Consider the following 22570-nt stretch of genomic DNA (forward strand, 5'->3'; position numbering starts at 1 on the left):
AATCTTTGATCTGTCACACACTAAAAACCATCTCATAAGAGATGAAAGACAAAGTCGGATCAAATGTTTTTATTCCAGTTGGAGAAAAAAAAAGGTTTTGCCCTATTTCAATGAGTCTTCCACAATAGTGCATAAGTAAGTAAAGAGAGAAAAACATCTACATAGATGGCATCATAAAAAAAGCAGTTGCAAATCAGCTTCATTCTATTAATAATCATATGGAACCCAGACAACATTCGTCCCATTGTTAATGTCCTTCATTCAAACCATATGCTGTTCTGTTTCAACTTTACAAGTTAAAAACTAATAGAAATTCAAGTTGAATTCCTGAAAATGGCTCTTCATCAAGGCAGCATCTTCGCTGACATCCTCCATTTTCCCAGGGTGGCTCTGAAACAGATAGCTAGTGTGGCCAGTCACACTTCCAGGGCTGTGACTTGGGTGCTTTAAGGCATTTTCCTAACTTTTCACATCCTGGAGGGGCCCAGTTCTGTTAGTGAAAGAACCCACAGAAAACATTTTCTTATACATTCATTCACCTGAGCTGAACATGATTTACATTATGTTCTCCAAGGAAACCACATGGGGGAGCTGATGCTACACATCTCACATTGATGTACAAACAGTGCTTTAGCAATGAGCATACACAGCAATGTTTCTTTTTAGCTGTTTTGTAAAAACCAAAACCAATGAGACAAACACTCCCTAATTTTTCCAAAAGCAGCTAAAGTCCACAAAACAGTTGCTGGGACAAAAGGTCCAAGAATCACACTGCTGTGTTTTTCCAAAATAACAATAAGAGAGTCTATTATTTTACAAACAAAGGGAAAGAAAATAACCCTGGTAAACAAATCTGAAATTGTGTCCACGACGTTTACTGAAAGAATTCAGCGTTATAGAGGAAATGAGAAAAGGTGTCACTACAGCAAGCACTTCGTCAATTTATTTTCGAAAATCATTTTCTTTGCGAAAGAACAGAGATGTTAACACCGAAAAACAAAAGCCACAGAACAATAATATGAAATAAAATGTATCATGTATCATATTTTTAAAACTTGTTTCACATGGGGAATGGACATTCTGTGAAATATTGATCTTACCATGACAGCCATGTCACACATATTGAGCTGGGGCACACCTGGTACCAGACCCTTCTTATGCTTCTCTACCACTGCTGTGATCCGACTCAGTGCATCCTGGTACTCCGTAGTCACAGCACTGCAGAGAAACACACAGACGTAAGTAGTTGTGCAAAACACTCACCACACATACAAACATAAGTCAGGCAATATTGGCATATGGCCACAACATCTAGAATTACAACAGCACAGTAAAGGCATGCAACCACATCTTGTATTCACACACTAACACACACACACACACACAGATTCACCTAAAATGTCTGAACAAATGCACAAGGCTCTCCAATCAGAGCGTGGTCAAGGACAAACACTCAGTATTTCACTTTCTTCCACACACACCACACCAATGGCGTGGTTATACAATTTAACACAGAGAATAGATGTCGGTCACAGCATATAGACAGAAGGTCACTGCTCACACAAATGCACATTCACACACAAAACACAGTAGGCCTACAATATAGACCAGTGTAAAACAATCTCTGTATGATTAGTAAAACATTTTCTCAGAAATCGGTACCATAAATCTGCAGCTTAGTCTGTGCTCTGCAGCCTAAAATTACTATCTATTATCATTGTATGACACCTGCCTGCCTTTAAACAACTGATATAATCCATAGCGAATGTACACTAATGACTGAAACGCTAGTTTAAAGCCGACAAGCTTAACTCATACGAGAGCCTTTTGATAGCAAACACACCTATCAATTCAGGCACAAGCGTATACACGCACACACACACACACTGCCCCTTCGGGGCTGCCCTCAGCAGGATGGGCCATGTTTCCCATCCCCTGTCTCTCAATTATTCTTGTTGGACACGGCGGAGCACCTCTGTGCATTATTCTATTCAGTGTGTAAAACGCAGAGGCCCTGAAGTGTTTCAAAGGAACACTGCTCTGTCTGCTCTCAATAGGACCTGTAGGGTTAATGGGCTCTGTGTGTTTGGGGGCGTGGGCGGTTGGTGGCGCGACACGTGGATAGACAAATATCACCAGTGCAATTACATCCATAGTCGCAAGCAGCACCTGTGCCAGCTCCATCCCCCCCGCCCCTCCCCAAAGCCAGCTCTCTGATTGGCCCCTGGGGAGGGTGTGCGCGTGTGCGAGGTGAAGTGTCAATTAGTATAATAACCCCAGGCCCTGTCCGGCTCACCCCCCCCCCCCCCTCCCAGAGGGCAGTGGGGCTTCCGCCACACAATAGCACCTGCTCCCCCCCTCCCTCAGTCTGTGCTAGTCCTATATTCACACCCTCTGCTCTCCCACCTTCACTACTCTACTGCTCCAGTGTTCCCCCACCCAAACTCATCCTTTAGGTCCTTAACAAGGCCATGGCGGTCTAAACTTACCATCTGCTCTCCGCCTTGGCTTGCTGGTTATTTCTTATGGTTGTGTGGTGACGCAATACTGTGCAATGACTCAGAATCACAACATACCACGGCCTTGATCATATCTTTAATGAGTAAAGGTTTCTATAGAAACAAGTGTTTCATTTCAGACAAAATTTCACTATGTATGTATTTGAAATCACAAATTCTGCTTCATGGACCAAAGACAATATCTTGATCAAAATGAAGATTTCAATACCATCCTATCTGTTTCTCTGCTCTGTATTGATCACTGTGATTCGTTTTCAGATAACTTCTGAAGCTGCTTTATCTCACTAAATATTAGAACCATACATCAGAGCCAGACCAAACGCAGTCTGCAACACAGGCGGCTGGTGGCACCTTAATTGGGGAGAACGGGCATATAGTAATGGCTGGAACGGAATCATGGAATGGTATCAAACATGGTGGTTTCCATGTGTTTGATTCCATTCCATTTACTCCATTCCAGCCATTGTTATGAGCCGTTCCCCCTCTCAGCAGCTTCGTGTGGTGTGCAAAGTGTACACTCAGCCCTTTTTGAGTTAAGACTATTCTTTGTCTATGCATTGAGCACCCTAACCCTAAAAATATATAGATAAAAACATGTTTATTTCTCTCCTCCCTCTCCACAAATAAAGAAAACTCCAGTCAGCACAGCCTCATTATCATTACTAGAACCCTTAGCTCACTGGTGTTAAAGAAAAAACTGGAATAATAATAATAACGCTGCATGCAAATGAACTCTTTTGATTTATAATGCATGACACCCAGGGGGAAGGCGGCATTGCTCAGGTGTGTCACTACACTCTGATTAGTGATTCATAACCCCACTGGTAGAGCGAACCCACACACACAGGCAGGCATCAAGCAGAGGGAATTGAAGAGACAATCAAATACCTCAGCCCTTTCTCCTCCTCCTGTGGAAATTGAGCAATTCGGGTGAAGACTATTGATTGGGGGCTGAAGTGGTTGTCGGCAGCAGATGAGGCCAGAGTGTGCAGGGCTGCCTGCTACATTAGCCCGAGGCAGGCTGGGACTTAAGTGCTCAGCACAGGGTGACGAGGGCCCAGGGGAAGTGAGCCGGAGCAGCAGGAGGCAGGGCTAAGTCCAGTCCCACTGGGACACAGGCAGGGAGAACTGGGCTGTCTTACTATACACTGGACCCAGTCAGCCACACCTTCCCACTGATCTACTAACCACAGGAGTCATGTACCACACCAATAGAAGAGGACCAATAAGAACAATTTCATGTGCTCATGTACAGTCTGAAAATTCACTGACAATCGGAAAAATCTAAATCTAAATGTCTCACAGCGGTAGAATGCTGATCTCTGTGTGCTTGTGATGGTCTTGTTATTGTGCATCAATGAGAAACACAAAATATGAAATATCCTAACTCCGAAATGAATGGAAAAGCATCTTCTGTATTCCCCTGGATTCCTGCAGCAGGTCTCTAGTGAGTGTGTCCATGTATCTTAAGAGGCTGGGACAGTGGAGCGACTGCCTGGGCAGCGTGTGTTACTGCTGTAGTATCAGCCTGCCACACAACTGAAGGTATGTGTGCAGACAGGCCCTACATCATCTTAAGTGGCTCTTTAGGTGCAGACAGAGATTAATGATGGCCAGCCGGTCCAGCTGGGTGCCCAAGGAGCACATGGCCAGCAGCCTGCCTGACACACAGACAGGAGAGAGGGAAACAGAGAGAGGGAGGAGGTGGGAGGGAGGGCAGTGGGGGTGGAGGGTGGCTGGGTATCATTACTGGGGCTGGAGAGATGGAGCTGGAATATTGTGACCTCACAGACCACCCCAATGACCCCCACCCACTTGGAGAGGGGAGAGGGTCCTCTCTCCAGGCGCCAAACCAGCTCCTCCTCTCCAGAAGTCTGGGACACGACCAAATAAACGCTTCAATGCATTCAACAAAACACTGCTATAGATTTTTCTGTTTTTAATTATGCGGAATGAATAGAAGAGAGCCGAGATGAGATGGGCTGATCAAAAACAACATGAATGTTTAATTATTCCATCTCCCTTCAAGTGAAAAAAGGAGTGTGGGAGAGATTAGGAGGAGAGAGTGATAAAGTGAGAGAGGAAGAAGAGAGAGAGAGAGAGAGAGAGAGAGAAAGAGAGAGAGAGAGATGGTAAGGGAGGGAGCCAGCCAGAGGGTGTGAAACAGCCTGGGGGACAGGAGCTAATCCGACTGAAGAAAACATTAAGGAGAATGAAGACGGATCAGAGAGAAAGCTAGATAATAGGAAATTGTATTCCCTCATCAAATCATTATGAAAACTATATGAATGTGTGTCACGCTTTTGTTCATCTATGAGTGTCTTTGCCGATAAAAAAAGTGAAGTAAAAAATAATAATGCCTCTTTTGTACTCGAGACCATTTTTGTCCACATTTTTACACCATCATTACCATCACTATTCTAAATCAAAATGAACGCAACATCCAACTGTTTTTTTTACACAATTTTAACTATAGATACGGGGTCATGTTCGATTGAACACAAAAGTCCATTGAACAGCACTCTCGATTTATACAAGAACAATTTGTCTTGCAATATTAACTTCTGGCAGTGGGTCTGAGGCAAGAAAGCGAGCTTTAAAGAGCTATTTGCAATCACAAAGAATAGCGTTTAATCAGCCAGTCTGGGGCTGCACAGATCAATCTTCAGTCCTCACCGCACCTCTTTCCCACAACTGGATCAGTATTGACCCTATAGATCCTGTCCACCAACATCCCACAACCCCCTCCTCCTCCTCCGCTCTTGTCTTCTTATTTAACCAGAGGCCTGCTGTTTGCTGAGCTGTGTGCAGATTGGCTGGCCGACACCAAGCCCGGTCTATATTTCCCTTGCCTTTCACTTTACGTTCAGTACAATCGAACAGTACACCAGGGAATCTTTGTTTGTTTTAGTGAGCACTCACCCGATAGGGTATTTCTCCCCGGGGTCCCGCCCCAGGTGGAAGATGAGTGGCTGCATGGTGTGTTCCTGTTGGGTGTGGGTGGTCACACCTGCCACCTCTTGGCCTGGACAGAAGTTAATGCCCTGTTAGAGTGGACACACATACATACACAATATATCTTTAGCTCCTAAACGCCCACTTCATAGAGGACAATGGAGACTGTGGTGGTAACAGATAACCTACTTCAACTGACCCTGAGAAAGTGCCCTTGAAAAGAAAATGCAATTAAAAAGACAAAATGGATGGCAAGATGCATTGTGCTGTCAATGATGTCCACCTACAGACCGACCCAATCACTGCACACCTGACCCTGATGCCGTCTCTGTTTGAAGATATGGAGGAATCTGTGCAAGAGAGCTGAGTGTAGATGTGTATAGTACATGGTGTATAGTGTGTGTGACTATATCTGTTTAGTATATAGTATCATGTCTTTCTCACCTCAAACCTGTCAACGTGTTCTCTCTGCCCTGGGGCTACGGTATGCCTGTGACTGTTACCTACAGTTGAAGTCGGATGTTTACATACACCTGAGCCAAATACATTTAAACTCGGTTTTTCACAATTCCTAACATTTAATCCTAGTACAAATTCCTCGTCTTAGGTCAGTTAGGATCACCACTTTATTTTAAGAATGTGAAATGTCAGAATAATAGTAGAGAGAATTATTTCTTTCAGCTTGTATTTCTTTCATCACATTCCCAGTGGGTCAGAAGTTTACACACACTCAATTAATATTTGGTAGCATTGCCTTTAAAATGTTTAACTTCGGTCAAACGTTTCGGGTAGCCTTCCACAAGCTTCCCACAATAAGTGGGGTGCATTTTGGCCCATTCCTCCTGACAGAGCTGGTGTAACTAAGTCAGGTTTGTAGGCATCCTTGCACACACACACACTTTTTCAATTCTGCCCACATATTTTCAATAGGATTGAGGTCAGGGCTTTGATGGCCACTCCAATACCTTGACTTTGTTGTCCTTAAGCCATTTTGCCACAACTTTGGAACTATGCTTGGGGTCATTGTCCATTTGGATGACCCATTTGCGAACAAGCTTTAACTTCCTGACTGATGTCTTGAGATGTTGTTTCAATATATCCACATAATTTTCTCCTCCTCATGATCCCATCTACACTGCTCCAAAAAATAAAGGTTACACTAAAATAATACATCCTAGATCTGAATGAATGAAATATTCTTATCAAATACTTTTTTCTTTTCATAGTTGAATGTGCTGACAACAAAATCACACAAAACTTATCAATGGAAATCAAATTTATCAACCCATGGAGGTCTGGATTTAGAGTCACACTCAAAATTAAAGTGGAAAACCACACTACAGGCTGATCCAACTTTGATGTAATGTCCTTAAAACAAGTCAAAATGAGGCTCAGTAGTGTGTGTGGCCTCCACGTGCCTGTATGACCTCCCTACAACGCCTGGGCATGCTCCTGATGAGGTGGCGGATGGTCTCCTGAGGGATCACCTCCCAGACCTGGACTAAAGCATCCGCCAACTCCTGGACAGTCTGTGGTGCGAGACATGATGTCCCAGATGTGCTCAATTGGATTCAGGTCTGGGGAACGGGCTGGCCAGTCCATAGCATCAATGCCTTCCTCTTGCAGGAACTGCTGACACACTCCAGCCACATGAGGTCTAGCATTGTCTTGCATTAGGAGGAACCCAGGGCCAACCGCTCCAGCATATGGTCTCACAAGGGGTCTGAGGATCTCATCTCGGTACCTAATGGCAGTCTGGCTACCTCTGGCGAGCACATGGAGGGCTGTGCGGCCCCCCAAAGAAATGCCACCCCACACCATGACTGACCCACCGCCAAACCGGTCATGCTGGAGGATGTTGCAGGCAGCAGAACGTTCTCCACGGCGTCTCCAGACTCTGTCACGTCGGTCACATGTGCTCAGTGTGAACCTGCTTTCATCTGTGAAGAGCACAGGGCGCCAGTGGCGAATTTGCTAATCTTGGTGTTCTCTGGTACATGCCAAACGTCCTGCACGGTGTTGGGCTGTAAGCACAAGCCCCACCTGTGGACGCCGGGCCCTCATACCACCCTCATGGAGTCTGTGCAGACACATGCACATTTGTGGCCTGCTGGAGGTCATTTTGCAGGGCTCTGGCAGTGCTCCTCCTGCTCCTCCTTGCACAAAGGCAGAGGTAGCTGTCCTGCTGTTGGGTTGTTGCCCTCCTACGGTCTCCTCCACGTCTCCTGATGTACTGGCCTGTCTCCTGGTAGGGCCTCCATGCTCTGGACACTATGCTGACAGACACAGCAAACATTCTTGCCACAGCTCGCATTGATGTCCCATCCTGGATGAGCTGCACTACCTGAGCCACTTGTGTGGGTTGTAGACTCCGTCTCATGCTACCACTAGAGTGAAAGCACCGCCAGCATTCAAAAGTGACCAAAACATCAGCCAGGAAGCATAGGAACTGAGAAGTGGTCTGTGGTCCCCACCTACAGAACCACTCCTTTATTGGGGGTGTCTTGCTAATTGCCTATAATTTCCACCTGTTGTCTATTCCATTTGCACAACAGCATGTGACATTTATTGTCAATCAGTGTTGCTTCCTAAGTGGACAGTTTGATTTCACAGAAGTGTGATTGACTTGGAGTTACATTGTGTTGTTTGTGTTCCCTTTATTTTTTTGAGCAGTGTATTTTGTGAAGTATACCAGTCCCTCCTGCAGCAAAGTACCCCCACAACATGATGCTGCCACCCCCGTGCTTCACGGTTGGGATGGTGTTCTTCGGCTTGCAAGCGTCCCCCTTTCTCCTCCAAACATAACAATTGTCATTAGGGCCAAACAGTTACATTGTTGTTTCATCAGACCAGAGGACATTTCCCCTAAAAGTACGATTGGAGTCATTAAAACTCGTTTTTCAATCACTCCACAAATTTCTTGTTTACAAGCTATAGTCTTGGCAAGTCAGTTAGGAAATCTACTTTGTGCATCACACACACATTTTTCCAACTTATAATTCACTGCATCACAATTCCAGTGGGTCCAGCATCTTCACAAGGTCCTTTGCTGTTGTTCTGGGATTGATTTGCAATTTTCGCACCAAAGTGCGTTCATCTCTAGGAGACAGAACGCGTCTGCTTCCTGAGCGGTATGACGGCTGTGTGGTTCCATGGTGTTTATACTTGCGTACTATTGTTTGTACAGATGAATGTGGTACCTTTAGGCGTTTGGATATTGCTCCCAAGGATGAACCAGGCTTGTGGAGGTCTACAATTCTTTTTCTGAGGTGTTAGCTGATTTATTTTGATTTTCCCATAATGTCAAGCAAAGAGGCACAGAGTTTGAAGGTAGGCCTTGAAATACATCCACAGGTACACCTCCAATTGATTCAAATGATGTCAATTAGCCTATCAGAAGCTTCTAAAGCCATGACATCATTTTCTGGAATTTCCCAAGCTGTTTAAAGGCACAGTCAACTCAGTCAACTTGACTCCAACCTGTGTATGTAAACTTCCGACTTCAACTGTATGTGGCTACTCTGCCAGTCAGAATGTGGGGCCATGGCCTGTTACAATTGTCCTGCCGACCCCCAAAAGTGTGCAGGCTTGCTCCCCTATTCCCACCCCCCCTTCTCAGGGGTAGCAGCCTGGCTCTGACAGAGGCTGATTGAGTCACAGCCCCCTCCAGACCCCCTGGGGAGACCTCTCAGGTGCCCTTGTGAGCAACACGACTAATATTGAGAGAGCACTCATCTGTAAGGCACTCTACAGACTCCCCTCTGGGACCACAAGCAGCCTCGCTCAAAGGAGCACAGGCACGAGCACACACACACACACACACACACACACACACACACACACACACACACCTCACTTCAGTACACTGCATAGCGCACTATGATCCAGACTTGCCCACATAGTGTCCTGAAGCAGTCTCTGTGCATTGGTCTTAGAAATGTAAAAGAGCCTAAATCCCCTTGAACTGTGAGAAAGCCTTTTTAATCTGTATCCAAGAAAAAGACACAGCAGAACTCCATATCTCTCATGGTATTAAGATAGCAGATCGTACAGCAATGTTCTTTTAAAGATGGAGTAAAGTAGCCAGCATTATAAGATGAGGGGAGGAATCTAGGGACATAAAATGGAATGTAAAAGTAGAATTTTGGTTTCATATTTTCCTCAAAGAAAAATATTATATAAAGAGTCATATTAAATGTATGCTACCCACCAAAGACCAGGCCGAGCAGATAACATCAGACACAGACCGTTCCCAACACACCTCACACCATTACCACACCATCCAACAAGAGTGTTTGATGAAATCCACTTAACCCTGTGAAATGTCTAATTTTGCACATCACCAAATCTCTTGGATTTTACCAGAAAAATCACAGTAGAGCTCATGGCTATTAAGCCATAATTGAATATCAAGTTCAGAAAGACACACCATCCTTGTTTTATTTTTTACTTCACATAAATAGTAAATGCACAACATTACTTACAACTGGTGAGAAAATAGTAAGCTTGAATGATGGATCAACGTTTCAGCACAATATTCAGACCCATTTAAAACTGCTTGAAATAAAGAGTGGTTTTTCTGTGTGATGGATGCTCTCGGGTGAGATGTGAAGGTCTAGGGTCATTGTAAAGCTCTGAATGCATGCTGCCCATTCTGGTGAAGAACCGACACATTAACTCTCAGAGTCACAGCTTTGGAGACCCAGAGCCTCCCCTTCAAACCATCTTTTGCTCGCAGACACACACATTCATGGACACACGCACACATACCAATCGATAGGCAACACACAGGCAATCAGACGCCATTATTTGTGAAGTTCCACTCCAGTTCACATGAGCTGATAAAGGAGGCTGCTATTGATTCAGCGGCCCTCTAGGAGAGAGCAATTTAAGCAACCGATGGGGCATAATGCAAACTTGCACGTTTGAAACAGAGGTTTCTGAGGGAGAGGAGCAGGACATATTTTAAAGGGTGCCTCGAGAAGGAGAGAACACATTCTTACTTCTCAGGGCACAGGAGGGGAGAGCAGGATACTCTGCAGGAGGAGGGAGCAGGATACGCCGGAGGAGGGGAAGAGCAGGATACTCAGCAGGAGGGGAAGAGCAGGATACTCAGCAGGAGGGGAAGAGCAGGATACTCAGCAGGAGGGGAGAATGCTCCACCAGCGACAGCCAGTGCTGATTAATGATAGTACTTTGGTGAAGTGGGGTGTCCTCATTAATATTCATTAGCCACTGATGTACACAACAGCCACTTGATGAGCTGTTTTCAAGATAACACTGACTACCAAATGTGTGTTTTTATAGAGCACTGTGGATGGCTTGCTGAGGATGTGGGGATGAAAGAGAGAGAGAGACAATGAGAGATAATCTACAGTCAGAGAGAGAGCGAAAGAGCGAAATACACACTACAGTCAATAAGAGGGACTCACCTGGTTAAACTCCTCCCACGAGTTGCTCCACGTCCAATAGTGGGCCTTGTAAGGCCCAACCCTGACTGCCATCATCTCATTGCCGCGGTAATAGAAGATGGGCCTGTTGGGTGTGAAATGGGATTAGTGACTGCTGGATTCCTGTGATAAGCAGCAGCCCTCTCTCAGCTCCAGAACCCCCCCCTCCCCCTGTGCTGCAGTGCCTGGCCCTCCCTCGCAGGCTCGCGCCCCACCACCACGCTGCCATGGCTCATCCCATTATGTGCTTGGTGGAACACCTTATCCACCAGGGTGGTCCCTCTCCCAGGGCACCAGCCAGCAGCCTCCTTACAGGGGGCACCGCCACCGCTGCTCTCCCAAAGCCTACATCCGCCCGCCCATCTTACAGCAGGGGCACAAACTCCCAAAGTACCGTGACCAGCAGAGGGCATAGCTGACCTCATAGCCAAATCCTAACTTCAGACTTGCATGTGATGAAACTCTTATTGAGTGGTCCATGATTTTGCCGGTCAAAGTTCAAGTTATGTGTACCGACCAAGTTAGGAGGGCAAGTATACAAACAGTATACAGAACACATCATATTCATCACCTTATCTTACATGAATGAATCCCGCTGACAGGGCCATTTAAGCCTCTTTCAGCTGCGAGTTCTAACCTGTTGATGAGTGTGTTGTTATGGAGGACAGGGCTGAGGTCCAGTCCATCTATGAGCCTGTCATCTGGAACACTGAGGCCTGCCACAGACAGACTGGTGCTGAACAGATCCATCACAGTCCCCAGCTGTTGGCTCACCTGGAGATGGGAGAAAGAGTCCTTGTATTGAACCGTAACACATTGGAATTCAAATCCAGATAGAATCACATTGTCTATGGGTGCTGACATGAAAGTTTAACAGCGATTGTTGCAGGAAGTTAGATGGCTTGCATGGGCATCCATACGTACCAGATCGATGCACAAACTGATCAATTTCATTACAAATACTAAAACTTTGTTCCCCAAATTACAACACTTTATTTGCTTTAATCATTTAATATCCTGTCTAAATGCTTGAGCGTCTCCTCCAAAGATGTGGTGAGTGTCCATGTCAGGACCGTGAACAGCGAAACGCGGCAGCCTTGTGAAGCGCAGTGATCAGAGCAAGGCTGGGGAGCAGAGAGAACTTCTCAGAGCAGAGTGATTCACACTACTGGGAGGCTGTGATACACCAGAAGCCTGCAGAGACACCAAGGGATCCCTCTCCATGCATGAAACCCAACACGACAGCACAATGGCCAACAGTGTGCACGCGCCCCCTATGAAAGCCCACCATTTCAGCGTATTGGGTGGAGTGGAGGTGGGGGGGGGGGGGGGTCCTGATGATGCATTTCTTCAGTCTCCTCTATAATCTGCGCTCGCAGGTTTATTATAAACCTCACAAACGCCTCTGTAAATTAGGAGAAAAGGGGGAGTGAGGAGAAAGAGAGAAGATGAGGCCCGGGCTAGTGCTAGCTATTTTATCTCCCTTCCACAGTCCCTGTGAAAAGCTTTATTTTATTTATAAACTTTGAACTATTTCCAGATAAAATGCAATTTTTTCACTGTCATCCTTGATCTTCCATTCCATTCTCTCCTGAGCAGCCCTTTGAGGGAGACGGCACGCTCACAATCAGATAGTGCTATCAGCCCAGAGCAGCTGCGCCGCCATGCTCCTATCAGCTGCCTGCACACACTACCAAAATGATTTCCTTTTTCTCCCGCAGCCACTGCACCAGCCAGAAAGGGCCCCGCAACACATTCCGTTATCTGCACTCTCACGCTTAACACACACACACGATGTTAAAAAAAAACAAGAGAAATCAAAAAGGATCATTAATGAAGTTGACTACCAGGTAGCACAGACAACCCTAAATCCTCAACCAAAAACAAGCTATCCATTTTTTTTTAAAGTCTAAATAGTTGAGACACCATTTCATTATCTCCCATTTATTTCCATTTACACTTTTCTCTCCATTCTGTATATTTCTTTCTGTATTTACTCTTTTTGTCAGCCTTTTGTCTGTGTGGTTCTTGGTTAAACCCTGGTGGTAGTTATCTGACGTGGCAGACCTGCTATCCCTGTCTAACGCACTCAGGCTCCGTGTCTCCCAGCTGATAAACACAACAAAAGGGATTGTGACGGTGGCAGCAGCAGCAGCGTTGGGGGAAAAGCCCTCCCTTTCCCCCTCCATCCCAGCCAGCCAGCCTCATCCCAACGCGGCCCCTCAGTCACCAGGGGAATGTGAACCTGTGCCCGGCTCCCGCCGTCAACCCCATCTCTCTCATTCCAACACATCTCCCAAAACTCGCTCTATCCCTCAATATTAATAACAACTAACACTTTCATTAGTGCTACGTGCAGTACAGTCACGATGGCATGCTAGATTTATCTACACACGGATTAACTGTTTTTGTTACTTTAATCTATCAAATCACTGTGCAATAAGACTGTGACGTTCACACGGATTGTAGTAATAGAGTCCTCTTCCTCTGTCGAAGATTATTTTAATGAGTGTGAGAATGTTAGAAGATAACTTTACCTAGCCTAACCTGAAACTGGACCAACCAAACCTATGACTCCTATCAGTGTGTCAGCTTCGTCAATGATGAGTTGATATGATATATGTATAACAGCTGTAGTTTTTAACCTGAAAACACATTTCATCTGAAACGATTTAGAGTAGGCCTTGTTGATGTTTGCTGGTCCCCGTACCAACAATCCACCTAATAAAAGCGATGTGGCACGTGTGGCCTTCCATTATGCACAGCGTTTATGTTCAGGGCTTGTGAAACTGTTCAATGTGCCGATGAACAGAGAGATTTCAGCACCGCACAAAGCAACAGAGAGGGAAATCATCTCTTTGGCCATCCTCCCCAACAGCAGGGAGATGAAACGAAACCCATACAACAAAGCTGCTTTGTCAAAGGAGCTAGTCCCATGTATTCCTGCCCAATCCACAGAATAAAGCCACAGATGGCTTTCGGCAGGGTTCCCCAACTGGCGGCCCGCAGGCCAAATGTATTATTATATATTTTTTTATTGTTGAACATAAAAAGACTAAAAAACAAAAACAAATCAGCTCCAAGTGATTTTTAATTTTGGAAATCTATAGAGTATTCCCACGCACAATAGAGAGATGTATGAGATCGTATACAAAATGTAAGCAAGGTTTGAAATTATTATGTTTTAGTCAAATATTATATCGGTTTGGGCTTCTTGCGGTCAATTTGCCGTCTAGAAATGATTTGTAATTATGTTCCGGCCCCCTGACCATCCTCTCAAGACAAAATCGTCCTGCGGCTGAATGTAGTCGATGATCCCTGTTCATCAGCATAACAGCGGTGCCTCATTCACAATACTCTGTTCTCAGAAGTGTTTCATCTGCAGTAATTTCTCTAGTTAACCCACCAGCAGGTGCTACAGACAAACGTACATAGAGGTTGGGCTGTCATGGCACTGCACCAGCACACCAAATACCCTGCATACAAAACTCTCCCTACCTCCCTGGCACTGCCATCTTTTCCAGAAGCAACCCTGTAGAGCACTGCAACGGGTGCACCCTTCCCTCTCTTCTCCCAACCACCCCTTTACTTTTTTTCCTGTCCTTTATCCTGTGCGCCTGGCATATTCAGATACAGAAGCCCTCATTACAGCTCAATCCAACCTCAGCAAACACACAAACAGATTAGCCGCTTAAGATGCTCCCAATCCCCCTCTCCCTCGCCACTCTGCAGTGCTATCAGGCCACAGCACACCCCTCCGATATGAGCCGGGGGCAGGGCTTACTTCAGCCTACAGACTGCTTCCTCCGCTCGCTCCTCCAGAAAAAATCCCTCTGCGCCACAGCCCCGTGTCACAGCTGCCCCTAATACAATTAAAAGTCATTTGCAGAACGCACAGGCTTAGCGGATCAGGGGGAAAGTCTTCCTCACAGGCTCACAGAGGAGGAAGACAGGAAAGGGGGGGGTAAGAAGATGAACCTTGCCACCTCAAAAAAGTATTTGACAAAAGTCCACACTTGCACACACATACACACCCACACGCGCGGACACCCACACATTCAAACAAACAAAAAATGGTGTGTTTGTGTTTGCAATGCCAGCACCTGAGGGGAGATGAGGTGTGATGATGTTGAGGACATTGATACACAATCGAAAGAAAGAACTACAACGATATGAGAGAGACGATTACTGAAATGACTAATTGTAATTACTTTCTAATGTGGTACCTGCTTGAAAACCCAGCTGCTTACAGACATATAGCAATTCAGTGTCTCACAGCTGTGTGTAAATACCAGGAGATGCTCCCCAACTCCAGACAAGTAGAACACCTAGAACCTGGAGATGTTCCAGACAGGTAGAACAGAGAGAAAGCGAGTTCTCACCGTGCCTGCTGGGATGTGTCCAGGCCACCAGGCGATGGCAGGTTCCCTCATTCCACCCTCAAACGTAGTTTCTTTCCCACAGAGAAATGGGCCGTTACTGCCACCTCAGGGGACAGAAACACATCACTCACACGCTAAGCACCATGATAAAAGAGATTACTAAAACAACTTACTTTAAACACAACTGAAAGGAGCCCCAAACAAAGAAAATACCCACACATACTACTCATAGACATAAGAGTACATTACTCACATCTATCCATACAGGCATGTATACAAGAACTGTAAGAAAGAAGCATGGAATTGCATTTGTTGGTATCTAGAGTTGAGAGATGATGTGCAGATCTTACTCTGCTTGGGGCCGGACATCACTGCGGCCCCGTTGTCTGAGGTGAAGAACACAAAGGTGTCCTTGTCGATGCCCAGAGCACGCAGCCAGGCCAGCATCTGTCCAACACTGTAGTCCAGCTCCATCACTGCATCACCGTACCTGCAGTACGCACACAAGTCATTCAAACTACAGTATCTCAGGAACTTCAAATGCACAATCCCAACTCACCATAGACAGGTATGTGTAGGCACTAGGGCTAGGCAAACCCATCAACCAAGCTACATTATTCTAGAAAACATGGAGGTAAATTAGGTATTTACTAAAAATCATTTGATATTTAGCAACAAGAGTTTTCACACAAATGACATGGACTAAAAGCCTGTTGGAAAAAAATGGAAAAGCATTCCATCTCAGTGTGAGCCACCTATCCCAGGCACCTGGCTAACACTTTTCATCTCTGATCCATTTCTCTGTCAACAAAAACCTCATTTGGCATTCTGAAGAAATGCCTGCTTAGTGAGGCCTGAGTATTCACAGAGACTGAGAGGAATACTAAGTGACCTGAGCCCAGACGAGCAACACATCCCTTAACCCTCACCACTACCACAGAGGGGCAAAGGGGTGTGAAAAATCTACATTTAATTGACAATATCCTCAGAGCAGGAAACAGGTTTTTTCTTCTCTTCATTATTACAATATTTTTCTCATTTCGATTTTGAATCTTCATGTTGATACTGTGATTCTGTTCTTCCAAGTGGCATCTAATTCCGCTCACGTTTCCAGGTGTGAGATGAGAGATTGATCACCAAGTAGAATACGCAGTGGCTCATGCTAATGACTTTCCCCACCCCGTAATACTGCTGCAGGCACAGCTCATCCACTTCACACATTCACAAAGCCCCTAAATCAATGGCCTAACACCCAGAGATTCAAGCAGAGTTTTAAAACAACAAGACAGTTTGGTAAACATTGTACAAAAACAGAAATACTGTACCGGGGTAGAAAATCGTCAAGAGAAATGTACTAATTAGGTCCTATAATAGCCAGAACGACAAAGCCAGCAATGATACAGGTTAATAACCAAGAGAGTGTCCAAACTCTCTGCTCTGGGAGAAACTCTTCATGATTTGTCAGCAACACATCACATGTCTCCGTGTAAGACTTTGCAGCTAAGTGTCATTTTCTAGATATGGCTTTATTATTGACATTTTATGATTGTAGCTTCAAGTGTTGTGATCGTACCGCCCCCTCTGGCTCTTCCCCAGGAACCGTTTTGAAGCGTAGACCGGCGCATGCGTAGCATCCGCTGCCCAGTAGAGAAAGAATGGCCGCTGGGCCATGTTTTGGTGAAATATGAAGTCAAGGCCCTCCTGGAAGAAAAGAAATTAGATTATAGTCTGCTATCAGACCAGACACCATCCAGAAAATTCACTACAAAACTGACAGAGAACAGTAGTGTAATGGGAAGATTTAAGATGAATAAAGTTCATATTCAGTGAAAAGTAATTAACACAATGCTTAGCATATTATCATTTTCCCCTTTATATAATACACATGATTTCCAGTGTTCTATTTGGGACACTAATTTGTGTATGGGTTGATGGGTCACTAGACTTGATAGTGAATGTTATGGATTGTTCTCATATCTGTTCATGGTGATTGGCGCCAGACTGGAGGTACAAGGACAGAAGATATGGATTGTCATTATATTCTCTGACACTGTGCGATTCTGTAGCAGCTGATGTTGTGACTTCCTACCTGCCTCTCGGTGTTTACAGAACATTGGTGCTGTGAGATTAGAATATAAAGGGCAGGTAGGGCATGCTTAGAGAAGGGCAATGCTTAGAGAAGGCCAGTTAGACATTTTCTCCGCTTCTGTGCTGGAGTCGTCTCCCTGTGGTAACTGGTAATTCAATTGGATTGATTTTGACTGACTTTATCAATGACTGGTCTCCTTTTCCTTCACCTGGAAATTCCTACAACAAGTAGTATTTGTAAGGAAGAACTGGGACAGACGTCTGCCACTCAATCACTTTACCTCCAAGTAGATTTGTGTAAGGTTAGATTCCCCAGTTTTCTTATCGATCCCAAACTCCTCATAGTATCTAGAAAACAAATGTAGGTCATTAGTTTCCGTGTCATCTACATAAGTACAATAGTTATTAGTTATCAATAGGACTCATACACAACACTATTTAATAAACAATCCGTTTTATTCCAAAAACCCAGCAGCAGACTTTGAGAAGCCCGTCCTCCCAGGCTGTGATTAGAGGGAAGTTTAGAGAAGCAGATTTGAGAAGTCTCTGAAGAGCAGGGGAACTGTTATGAGATAGTACTGAAGCGTGGAACAGTAGACGCAGCAGCGCCCGCCGTCTCTCTCATGCTCGGGCTGTTCCAGGTGTCCTCACACACCGCCAACGCAACCTGCCGTCTCCTGGGTGCGTGTGTGTGCGTCTGTCCAGGCTCAGGCACGCTATGCTGATTAAACCCACGGCTAAGCGCAAAAAGCGCCCGCCTGCTAGCGCCAATGACCCCGAATACACATATGGCTGTTTTGGGGAAAACAAATGGGCGGAAAATGGAATACACAAGCGCAGCTGGTACAGAGAAGAGTAAAAAAAACTATCCTCATTCAGAGGAGCAGCCAGCCGAGCCAAACACTGAAAGAGTCCGGGAGAGAGGATTTTTATGTTTTCTGTTCTGTGTGAGTGAGTGAGAGTAGGAGTGTGTGCAGGGTGTGTGTGTATACCTTCCCACCATCTGAGAGTTGTTATAGACCGGGACATTAGGCCTGTCGCTGCTGTTGTAGGGACCGAAGTGGCAGTTTGGAGCACCAAACCATTCATCAAAACCATGCTCCAGAGGTAGGTGGTGAGCTCTGTGACCAAGATGCCTTAGGCAAGGAAAGAAAAGATGGGGGAAGGAGAAACACAGAATTAGAATTGTCACTATTGTTACCACTTCAAATGAGATCAAAATGAATGGTGCCCACCACTTGCCGATGATCTTGTTGACGTAACCCTTCTTCTTCAGTACCTGTGGTAATAGAATTTCATCCCTTGAGATCCCTCCTACTATCTCCTGGGGTGTGTAGGCTGCAAAGGTCAGGGGTGACATTAATTTGTGTGGCAAAGCAGCAAGGAACATATAACTCAAAAGAGAGAGTTAGAGCTCACCATTCCTGGCATGGGCATTGGTGGTATAGAATCCATTCCTAACTGGTAATCGTCCTGTCAGAAGTGAAGCTCTGGCTAAGAGGATAGGATAAGAGACATCAAAATCATGTTTTGATAAACAATTGAAATGATCAGCTGAATGCGTAGTTAAAGTGGGAGAGGCTGCATGTGATTTTACATAAAGTTCCACAGTATATAACTAGTTAGATCCGGGTTAAGCAAGCATTTTATCAAGAAGCAGTGTGGCTTGGCAGGGTCGTGTTTCGGAAAACAGATGGCTCTCGACCTTCGCCTCTCCCGAGTACGTATGGGAGTTGCAGCGATGGTATAAGACTACCAATTGGATATCACGAAATCAGGGAGAAAAAAAGGGGGTAAAAAAATGTAATAAAGAAATAAAGGGAAAAAATAACAAAAAGACTAATAAATAAAAAAGTATGTGCAAAGCTGTCATCAAAGCAAAGGGTGGCTACTTTTAAGAATCTAAAATATATTTTTGATTTGTTTAATACTTTTTTGGTTACTACATGATTCCATGTGTGTTATTTCATAGTTTTAATGTCTTCACTATTATTCTACGATGTAGAAAATAGTAAAAATTAAGAAAAACACTTGAATGAGTAGGTGTGTCCAAACTTTTGACTGGTACTGTATGTATGAACCAAGTTGAGCTTTGCATTTGGGTTTTGCGTCAGGCTATATTTTCAAATAAAAATATATACACTACCGTTCAAAAGTTTGGGGTCACTTAAAATTGTCCTTGTTTTTTTTAAAGAAAAGCACATTTTTCATCCATTAAAATAACATAGATCAGAAATGCAGTGTAGACATTGTTAATGTTGTAAATTACTATTGCAGCTGGAAACGGCTGATTTTTAATGGAAAATCTACATTGGTGTACAGAGGCCCATTATCAGCAACCATCACTCCTGTGTTCCAATGGCACATTGTGTTAACTAATCCAAACTGATCCTTTTAAAAGGCTAATAGATCATTAGAAAACCCTTTTGCAGTTATGTTAACACAGCTGAAAACTGTTGTCCTGATTAATGAAGGAATAAAACTAGCCTTCTTTAGGCTAGTTGAATATCTGGAGCATCAGCATTTGTGGGTTTGATTACAGGCTCATAATGGCCAGAAACAAAGACCATTCTTCTGAAACTCGTCAGTCTATTATTGTTTTGAGAAATGAAGGCTATTCCATGCGAGAAATTGCCAAGAAACTGAAGATCTCGTACAACGCTGTGTACTTCACCCTTCACAGAACAGTGCAAACTGGCTCTAACCAGAATGGAGAGAGGAGTGGGAGGCCCCGGTGCACAACTGAGAAAGAGGACAAGTACAATTGAGTGTCTAGTTTTAGAAACAGATGCCTCACAAGTCCTCAACTGGCAGCTTCATTAAATAGTACCCGCAAAACACCAGTCTCATCATCAACAGTGAAGATGCGACTCCGGGATGCTGGCCTTCTAGGCAGAGTTCCTCTGTCCAGTGTCTGTGTTCTTTTGCCCATCTTAATCTTTTCTTTTTATTGGCTAGTCTGAGATATGGCTTTTTCTTTGCAACTCTGCCTAGAAGGCCAGCATCCCGGAGTCGCATCTTCACTGTTGATGATGAGACTGGTGTTTTGCGGGTACTATTTAATAAAGCTGCCAGTTGAGGACTTGTGAGGCATCTGTTTCTCAAACTAGACACTCAATTGTACTTGCCTCTTGCTCAGTTGTGCACCGGGGCCTCCCACTCGTCTTTCCATTCTGTTTAGAGCCTGTGTACGCTGCTCTGTGAAGGGTGAAGTACACAGCGTTGTACGAGATCTTCAGTTTCTTGGCAATTTCTCGCATGGAATAGCCTTCATTTCTCAGAACAATAATAGACTGACGAGTTTCAGAAGAAAGATATTTGTTTCTGGCCATTATAAGCCTGTAATCGAACCCACAAATGCTGATGCTCCAGATATTCAACTAGTCTAAAGAAGGTCCGTTTTATTGCTTCTTTAATCAGGACAACAGTTTTCAGCTCTGCTAACATACTTGCAAAAGGGTTTTCTAATGATCAAATAGCCTTTTAAAATGATCAACATGGATTAGCTAACACAATGTGCCATTGGAACACAGGAGTGATGGTTGCTGATAATGGGCCTCTGTACGCCTATGTAGATATTCCATTAAAAATCAGCCATTTCCAGCTACAATAGTCATTTACAACATTAACAATGTCTACACTGCATTTCTGATCAATTCGATGTTATTTTAATGGACAAAAAATATGCTTTTCTTTTTAAAAAACAAACAAGGACAATTCTAAGTGACCCCAAACTTTTGAACGGTAGTGTATATAGGAGCTCACCCTGGATATTGTGATTAAGCCACGTACCATTTCAGTATATGATTACATTTCTAATTAACATTCAGTGGCTGAATCCTCTAATACCCTCTCCGTGGCGTTAATTCAAATAGCCAGGTATGATGCAGTTGGCTTCCTTCAGGCACTCACATCACACACACATATGAGATAAGCAATTGATTAAGTCTTATTTGCTTAAATATTAATTAGAAAAAAGAAAAGGGTCGATCTATTTTGCATAACACGTTTATTCAAATTCCCAAATTAGGTATAATTAGCATATTTCAATAGTGTATTATCCCTATTAGCATAATGAGTCTTCTCCCCTCTATCACCCAGACACACACAGCTTAGGCTTCTGATGTATGCGTCACATTGTTTCAAAAGGATTTTGAAGGATGCCTGCACCTACCACCAACCTCTCACCCAAATCCCACTTAATCACAGTGACGTTACCATCACTGCAACTATTCCTCTTCAATGACAATCACAATATTATTGAATTGTCATCATTGATTGTTGCACTGACAGTCAGGTTCTTATGCATGTGGTGCCAATTCCTATCCAGAATTGGTACCACACTAGCTATTCAGACATTGAATTCCTTATGTCTTTATAATCAGTGTAATATGTTTTTTTATATCTATGAATTGAAGAATTGGGATTTTAATAAAGTATGACATGTATGTAGCTGACACTCACATGGAGAGCAGAGGGGGTTAGCTGTGTAGAAGTTGGGGAACAGCATCCCCTGGGCAGCCATGGAGTCGAGGTTTGGGGTCTCCTTGGAGGGCTGGCCAAACACTCCCAAATCTCCCCAGCCCATCTAAAAACATTAGAGGAACAAGCTGTCAAATGTTAGTGGATCCTTATGCTATGATAAGCAGCCTTTACATTAGAACACAACATCTCAAATAGAGTTGCAGAGAAATGGTTACCATTTCCTGACAGAGACCAAATACAAAGCATATTTTGGCATGCTGTGTATTATTGTATGTCAATATATTTCAAGTATACGTGGTATATAATCAGAGAGGACACATCCAGTCATGTCAGCATTCCATTAGAGTAATCATGCTACAGGTTGTCTCATCACCCAAAAGTAACACTCCCCAAACTAAAAATGCATCAACATCTTACGTCATCCATAAGAATGATGATAATGTTCGGGGTCGACTTGTTTGAAGGAGTATCTGCCCAAAAACAACATATTAAACTACAAAACAATATCAAAGTTTGAATTAGACAGACATCCATTGCAGAAAGCAAGACGAAGAAAGCGATGAGGAAGTATCACATGATAACACATTCAGGAAGCACATGACGATTTCTCATTGTTTGCTTTCACGAGCTTTTTTAGCGCAACACTTGCGCATATTCAAGTGGGTTTAGCTGACTTTACTACCCGATGTTG

The 22570-nt window shown here is 44.2% G+C and overlaps 1 protein-coding gene across 4 annotated transcripts; it reads right to left on the bottom strand.

The window, feature by feature from the left end:
• Window positions 1-54: 54 nt before the first annotated feature.
• On the bottom strand, window positions 55-22464 carry galns (galactosamine (N-acetyl)-6-sulfatase). 4 transcript variants are annotated; one of them, XM_029638993.2, is made up of 14 exons: window positions 22297-22459; window positions 21859-21982; window positions 18814-18888; window positions 18630-18732; window positions 18387-18530; window positions 17676-17742; window positions 16880-17007; window positions 15657-15796; window positions 15307-15410; window positions 11562-11698; window positions 10907-11009; window positions 5442-5563; window positions 1101-1218; window positions 55-490 (listed from the first exon to the last, which is right to left on the bottom strand). In XM_029638993.2, the coding sequence occupies exons 1-14, from the start codon at window positions 22411-22413 to the stop codon at window positions 404-406; spliced, it is 1569 nt and encodes a 522-aa protein (XP_029494853.2). In that variant the 5' UTR covers window positions 22414-22459; the 3' UTR covers window positions 55-403. The 4 variants fall into 4 exon arrangements, 3 of the variants coding, with proteins under 3 accessions (XP_029494853.2, XP_029494856.1, XP_029494854.1); XR_010461565.1 differs by lacking the exons at window positions 55-490; window positions 1101-1218 and adding an exon at window positions 10478-10799 and having other exon boundaries at window positions 5530-5544; window positions 22297-22464; XM_029638996.2 differs by lacking the exons at window positions 55-490; window positions 1101-1218 and having other exon boundaries at window positions 5443-5544; window positions 22297-22463.
• Between the last annotated feature and the right edge of the window lie 106 nt (window positions 22465-22570).

The sequence above is a fragment of the Oncorhynchus nerka genome, linkage group LG27 (genome assembly GCF_034236695.1).
Source record: "Oncorhynchus nerka isolate Pitt River linkage group LG27, Oner_Uvic_2.0, whole genome shotgun sequence".
Classification (NCBI taxonomy): Eukaryota; Metazoa; Chordata; class Actinopteri; order Salmoniformes; family Salmonidae; genus Oncorhynchus; species Oncorhynchus nerka.